Source organism: Penaeus vannamei, chromosome 38 (assembly GCF_042767895.1).
Source record: "Penaeus vannamei isolate JL-2024 chromosome 38, ASM4276789v1, whole genome shotgun sequence".
NCBI lineage: Eukaryota > Metazoa > Arthropoda > Malacostraca > Decapoda > Penaeidae > Penaeus > Penaeus vannamei.
In genome coordinates, this window is record NC_091586.1 from 21,547,224 (window position 1) to 21,554,723 (window position 7,500).

General features: G+C 38.0%; 1 protein-coding gene across 3 annotated transcripts in view; it reads left to right on the top strand.

Moving 5' to 3' along the window:
* Positions 1-7,151, top strand: part of LOC113818990 (esterase FE4) — a 27,871-nt gene extending 20,720 nt beyond the window's left edge. For all 3 annotated transcript variants that reach the window (XM_070115788.1, XM_070115789.1, XM_070115790.1), the window contains exons 4-12: positions 992-1,133; positions 3,151-3,336; positions 3,592-3,791; positions 4,497-4,638; positions 4,796-4,971; positions 5,291-5,456; positions 5,734-5,863; positions 6,060-6,174; positions 6,696-7,151. In XM_070115788.1, coding sequence (XP_069971889.1) covers positions 992-1,133; positions 3,151-3,336; positions 3,592-3,791; positions 4,497-4,638; positions 4,796-4,971; positions 5,291-5,456; positions 5,734-5,863; positions 6,060-6,174; positions 6,696-6,773 — 1,335 coding nt within the window. In that variant the 3' untranslated portion in view covers positions 6,774-7,151. The remainder of the gene's footprint in view (positions 1-991; positions 1,134-3,150; positions 3,337-3,591; positions 3,792-4,496; positions 4,639-4,795; positions 4,972-5,290; positions 5,457-5,733; positions 5,864-6,059; positions 6,175-6,695) is intronic.
* Positions 7,152-7,500: the final 349 nt, after the last annotated feature.

Sequence of the window (7,500 nt, forward strand, 5' to 3'; positions counted from 1 at the left end):
AGATGGTTTAATGCAAATGATAAGTGTTTAAAGTAATAATGAGATACTTTCCGATGTTCAAATAAAAATTGCTCAAGCCATTATGGTATGAAACGGCGGCGGAAATTTCATCCTCTGTCACTTCAGCTGGGTCTTCCAGTTGGGCCTCATAGTGATTTAAACCTTCAACCCTGCAACACGCTGTGAATAGTCGTATACGTTTTTAGATAAATCAAGTTTACAGGTTCAATGTCACATATTCTTGTTATATATCTAATACATTTTTTATAGATGTGCAGGTGGATTTAATGTTGTTGAATGTTTTTACATTGTTGGCTTAATGATGCAATTATTGTATATTGTTTTATGCAATGCAGCAAACAAGGAAGTAACGCAGGGGATCCTATAATTATCAGATTCTGATCCTACGCAGTGTAACTGTAATCCAATATTCATTCATTTATGTGATAGTGTATGGTTCAATTCTATTATCTATATCCGTTTTCTTTATCATGTAATGTTTAGAAAACACCAGAAATGCTGCTACATAAAAGAGGGCAACCCTGCTAGCAACACCGACATGGCGCGAAATTTGAATCATGACGGCCGCCGATTCGCCCATTGACGGATCATCATTTTTCACATTTAAAAATAAGTGTACTCTGGTCTAACACACACACACACCCCGCTGACGGTTTGTACGCTCGTGATAATGATGAAAATCATGGATGATCCCTTATACCTTACCACGTTATAAATCTAACCAGCATTACTGCTGATATTAGTACCAAGTTGTTAAGTACCATAATTACCGTCATTTTATTAGTTACGTTACCTGGGTTATTTCAATCGAAACCTTACTCTACATTCTTTTGTATCTTTCCTCCAATTTTCTTCCAGTTAGTATGGACCTTCTTTTTGCAGTCCTTTAAACCGGACCTCCCTGTTATGGATTGGTCCCCCCCCCCTTCCTATGGATTCCTTGGTGTTAAGAACGACCTTCTTTTTGCAGGCCAACAAGTCGGACCTCCCCGTCATGGTGTGGTTTTTACCCGGAGGTTTTGTGATGGGTACCATGGAGATTTACCGACCAGAGTACTTGGTTGCCAAGGACGTGGTGTATGTCACCGTTCAGAGCCGTCTCGGAATCCTGGGTCTGTAGTTTTTCTTTCTTCTCTGTATGTTTATTGTGCATTCGTTCATCGTCTATTAATATTTTTATCTATTTGACATTTAAGCCATATTTGATGTGTTTGGTATTCTCTATTCTGTTATTTTGTTTTCTTTCGGGGTCCCCATTTACACACACTACCAGTCAACTTTGCGGCGGTCCTTTGAGATTTTGACAGCACTATGGAATGTCTAGGAGGTTTCATTCGTTACTGTGAGGGTATTTGCACAGGGGGTCATGCATCACGACCTTTGAACATGATCGCGAACCCAGTCTGTTCTACAATGTATAGGCTATAGGCATATAGTACTCATTGTTGGCTGTGAACGTAAGGAAAAGCATGTTAGATACCTTGTGTTAGTAAGATGTGGTAAGGTTGAAAAAATGACATGATTATCTTGCTTATATTTGATTATAGTATTTGAAATTTAAAGGTCCTTTATTACCAAAATTTCTGTAATGATATTGTCTCATTTCACAAAGACAAACTAAATACGTAATTATATGGGCTTTTTATCATTGAAATAAATTGGTTTTAATGGGAGCCTTGAACCTGGATCATCCTGCTAAATTTTTCTATTTGCTTTTCAATTGTAGAAGGTTAGGATTAAGACTACTGCTTTTTAAATTACTGTGTAATAATCTAGCAAAATTTAGCCAATATGTGACTAATTATATGCTGAAAACATCTCAAAATTGAAGATTGACCACTTCTGATATCGCCAAGAACCCAACTAGGGTGTATGGCATGTTTACAGTGATCCTGAAAGTCTAAAAAGTACAAAACCCAAACTAAAGGCCCTATCACACTATCACTTTTCCGTCAATTTCTTTCTCCACAAGGATCGTCTACAAACGGAACGCCTCCCAGACCAAGACGGTTACGACCGTTTCCGTCTGCCTAATTTCCGTGTTGATTTTGTGCTATTAATAAATTAGATAGGATGAGTGAATGTAAACATAAGCTAATATTTTAGAACATTCGAATATACAATAATACATCTTCATATTTCTTTAAAATAACCTAATATGTATGGGAATGTTCGTGTAATTCCCGGGGACCTCACTCCGATAGCGCCATGTTTATTTACATGATTTTCATACGGAGTTCATTCGGAAACGAAAAAAAAAATGACAGAAAAAGTGCTAGTGTGATAGGGCCTTTAAGTCTTCAACTCCAAGGTTCTTATTTTATAACGGTTGGCGCCATTTGATGTAGGGACTTGTTGGACTTTATCGGGAGCCATAGAATTGGAAACGTAGCAACTGCAGATGTAGGCTTTTGTAGTGTGTAGCGTAGTGTTTTAGGGACGGAATTCGGTAAAGCGACGAAGATCAGAGCTAGCAGGGGTCGAGTGATCACAAGAGGGAAACGAGGTGGAGCGATTTCTGAAAGGCAATGAGCCAATACCAGAGAGATCCACAGAATGACATACGTGGGGACATTGCAGTGTGCGGTTCCGGTGCAGATGAAGACATTTACTAAACGGCAAATATTCTTTTCATTACCATTTTTTGTGTTCTGTTTGTGAGAGGACAATACAGTTTTATTGTGGGCATACGTGCGTGCGTGTTTGTTCTAGATCTACCAAATATGGTAGATCTAGAACAGTCATGTATATGTTCATCAAGTACAGGTGACTCAAAGAAGGTATCTATAGAATATATCCTACTGGTTTTATATCATTTTTGAAAACAAGGTGCCTTTGCTTAATATTAAAGGTATACTCCATATTTCACCAATAGTTTTGATATATGCACAACATGCATTTCACATAGCAAGTCTATACTCTGGGTCTTCAAGTTATGAATGTCAGTGGACTTCATAATGAACATTGGGATTCTTTGGCTGTATAAATCAAGTTGTACACATAATTTCTCTCATAATGCGATTGAAAGTGAAATTCTGTCGGTTTGCAAAAGTATGATAACGTGAGAACATGAAATACGCACACCCTTCTCATTCTTGCTTCAGTAATTCAGGATAATTGCTTCTGTAGGATACCTTTCGACTGGGGACTCTGAGCTCCCGGGCAATCTAGGGCTGAAGGACCAGACATTGGCCCTCAAGTGGGTTCAGGACAACATTCAGGCCCTTGGCGGTGACCCAGACAAGGTCACCATCTTTGGACAGAACGCGGGAGGCGCGTCGGTGCACTACCACATTTTGTCTCCAATGTCGAAAGGTAGAATGGAAATTTTGATTTTTTACCGAATAGAGTTACATTAATGTTCTTAGAGATGAATGGTAAAGATAATGCAACTGCTTCTCTCTTCAGTTTCAGTTTCTTTCATTGATATCTGGAAAAGCGTGATGAAGCAAGACCACATTTAGCAGTTTTATGAGGAAACTTTACCATCTCGTCTCATTGTAAAAACTACATCGTTGTATTCTATTGACCATTTAATTTTACTTTACTGTTATTTCTTGCCGGCCATAGGTTTGTTCAAGCGAGCCATCATGCAGTCAGGAACAGCTCTGTGCTCTTGGTCAGTTCGGGAGGACCATAGGTACATAGCAGGTCAGATCGGTAGCATCTTGGACTGTCCTGGAGTGACAGAGAATCCGAATTCTTCAGACCTTGTTGACTGCCTGAAGAAGATCCCTGCTGATCAGCTGACCGCTGCGCTTCTCAAAATGGTAGGCTTTGATTATGATAAAGTTTTTATTTGAGGTTTTTGTTTTCTCTTCATGTTATTTGATCCCGACCATCTCCCACTGGGGTCTCATTAGGCAAAAGGCGAAGGACTATTTCCTATTCTTGTCTTTGATCAAAACCTAGTGAAGTTCTAATCATTAGGTGCAAGTTGACAGTAAGATATCTGAAGATTACAGGCATTTTTCTTTTTTTTTTCATGGAATTTCTTGGTCAGATACTTGATTTGCCTTTGTTACCAATCCAATAATTTTCAAACTGCCTCCAGAGGAAGCTTGCTTGTTTCACGATGTCACAGTGATAGTAATCCCCAAAATGGCTGATAGAAATTACTATTTACAATGAAATTCTGATAATTTTCCTAATTTGTGGACAGGAAATATAAACTTCCAAGTTGTGATCATATATCTGCTGACCAGAAGTATAGATGGAGTATATCAAATATTTTGTAATTTACTAAAGATATTTGAACCTGCTTTTGATACTGACTACTCGATAAATTCATCCCCATTCTCAAACCCAGCTGTTGAAGTAAAAAGAAAAAAAAAAGTCATAGATCCCTTTTTTGTCGCTCATCCACAAGCATGGTCTTTTTCTTTTATTAATGCATTGCAAGAGGTCTATACCCTCGCTAAACCCAGTTATTAGAGTAAAAAAACCTAATCCCTAAATCTTTGCCCAACTCCAAGCCATCCCCCTACGTGATGGGCCCCCGCGTGGACGGAGAGTTCCTCCCGGACCATCCCGCCACGCTGGTCAGGGAAGGCCGCTACAACCGTGTCGACATCATCGCCGGCAAGACACGAGACGAAGGCGCGCTTAATGTCCGAAGTAAGTGGGTCAGCGTCTTTCATGGTATCTGCAGGAACGCTAATTGTTCTAGCCATATGCGTTTAGTTACTCCTGTCATATACCTTGGGATGATGTGGCGATTTTGAGTGATATGACCAGTTTAACCTTCAAAATCTTGATAGTTTCATTCTTCCAGCGTTCTTGAAAGACGGCGTAGTGGACGCTATGATAAAGAGCTTCGGCATAATAGGCCCCTATATAATGGGATTAAATGTTTGGGACGACAACTTTGACTTTATTGGCCGCCTCATCTTCCACCGTTACATGGGTCCCATTGAGTTTGACATGAGCAAGGTCCACACCCTGGTCAAGGTAAGAAGCCGGGAGACAGGACCATTTTTTCGGTTCGCGAGTTTCATATTAGTTTTCTTCTCAATCAGTGAAAAGTATCTGAGCTGTTTGTGTTTGCATGCAGGATGGTTCTGGGATTTGCAACAGGTGTTCTCTTGGAGAATATTACACTCATTATTTTCTTGGTGAAAAATAAAAATTGAGCAACACCGTCACCTATTTTTCTGATATGTTAAAAAAAAACAGGGAGTTATCAATAGGATAATGAAGGTGAGTTTTTTGGTTTTTTTTTTCTTTGAGAGCAGTACGTAGGCCTAATATCATTCTTGTTCATCCCAAGCTCATTGGTGACTGTTACTTCAATATGTGCACCATGGATGCTATAGAAAACCATGCAAGAAATACTGCCTTTGGCAACCGAGTCTACGCCTACGAGTTGCAGCATCGTGGAGAACATACCTTCACTGACCTTTACATGGGACCTACACCTGATTGGATATTGAATGGTAAGGACTTGTATTGTTGTTATTGTTGATATTACCATCATTATTATTATTGGCAAATATATGTGAATGTATATGTGTATGGATTCTGTGTATATATGTATGCATGTATATAAATATATGTATATACATAAATTATATATATATATATATATATATATATATATTGTAATGACATGAGACTAGAAATTTCATTGATATAGCAACCTACTTCATTATCAATGTACATTTTATCCTTATCTAAGTAATTGTCTGTAATAACCACCATAAATTCACACAGATGTAAGCCACATGGACGATTTGCAGTACCTGTTCGACTTTAAATATCTCAACATCAGCCTGAGTACGGAAGAGGATTTCTTTGTGTCTCGGATTATGGTAGATCTCTGGACCAACTTCGCCGCCACTGGGTAAGAGACATTGACAACCTAAACCATAACAATTACAAGAAAAACTAAATCTCATCAAGAACCTAATACCAATAAAACCTATTTTTAAAAAGATATCATTAAACTTGTAACAGATTATGGTTGTGTGAATTAATTGCACATAAAGAATTTTGTTTTTAATCTTTTTTTTATTTTTTTTTTATCTTTATATCTCCAGCGATCCGACGCCGGACATGTCACTGGGTTTCAAATGGACATCGACAGAGGTCTCGAAGACTTCTTACCTCGGAATCACCTCTTCCCCAACCATGAAGGTGGTCGACGATCGCCAGGTAATATAGATAACATATTCATAGGCCTTGTACATACAAACATATTTGGAACATGTTGAAAACACTGATGAAGATGTGTCTGCATACTTATTTGATATTTCTCCTTATGGCTGAAAACCCGCAAACATGTTTCAAGATACTGGTGTGGATTTTTTAAAATATTTATATTTAAAGAAAAATGACAATTTGCGGCATGTTTACTTGAACGCTCCTTTTATGTTAGTGGTAATTCATACCTTGTCAGTCGACAAGTAATAAGGATCAATGTAAACATCCTTTAAACTGCAAAGATTCTTTCAGATGTTGCTATACACGCGTCACACTGACTATCTTTATCTCAACAACCTGATAAGAAGTTAGCTAGTACTTTATGCCTACTTGTCTTTGAAATGCTTTTTTTCAGTTCTTTCTCCTCCGTAACTAGGATTTTGACAAGGCAGTTGGCTTTTTAAGGTGACATGTCTTTCATATACTACGAGGGATTTATATGCATGGATTAAACTTCTATTTCATTTCTACAGGACTTGGAATTCTGGAGGAATTTACCGAAGAAGATGAACAAGTTGCTGTACCCAGAGCGTTTTCACAAATATTACTAGGAAGCAGTAGCCGTTACCATACCATAAAGCTACCATATCAGTTATGATTGGTGTTTTGTTACTGTTATAACTGCAGTGTGGGGTATTAGGTGGTATTCTTGGTACACCAATGAATATGGACGCGGCCGTCCTCAAGACCTCATTTGAATTGACTTTTGTAGCTCTTAAATGTAACACAATACTTGTACTGTTTAAGATCTTTTGGGAATAGCATAAACAGAAGCATTATCTCCATAGTTTATATTGTCTCTCAAGAAATAGATTGTCATTGAAACAAAGCTTTGCTTTTATTTCTAGTTACATAACCAGTTTAAAGAGAAACCAAGCCATAGTACTGGTAATAAGAGTGAGTCCTGAGTCAATAAAGGAACAAATGCATGATGTCTCTCTATACCTATATTCGTATATGTAAGATTATATACCTGGCTGATTATCATTATGTAATTTAGGGAATCTGTGCTAAATTCTTATAATAGTACACCAGTTCAGAGTTTGTTTGTTTTTTAATATGTCATGAAAGAGAGAAAGTAGGGAAAATTACAAATAGCCACACTATGTCCGAATTCGTCGTTTGTAAATTTTTCATGATTATTTTTCGGGGCTCTGTTTACTGTCACCTTTCTCAAAACATAGTAATAGGTATCGTATTTGTTTCTAACAAAGGCCACGTGTGATGAGGTTGGGTTTGTGAGCAGGTGGAATGGAAAGGGTCTTGGCTGGAGGGTTT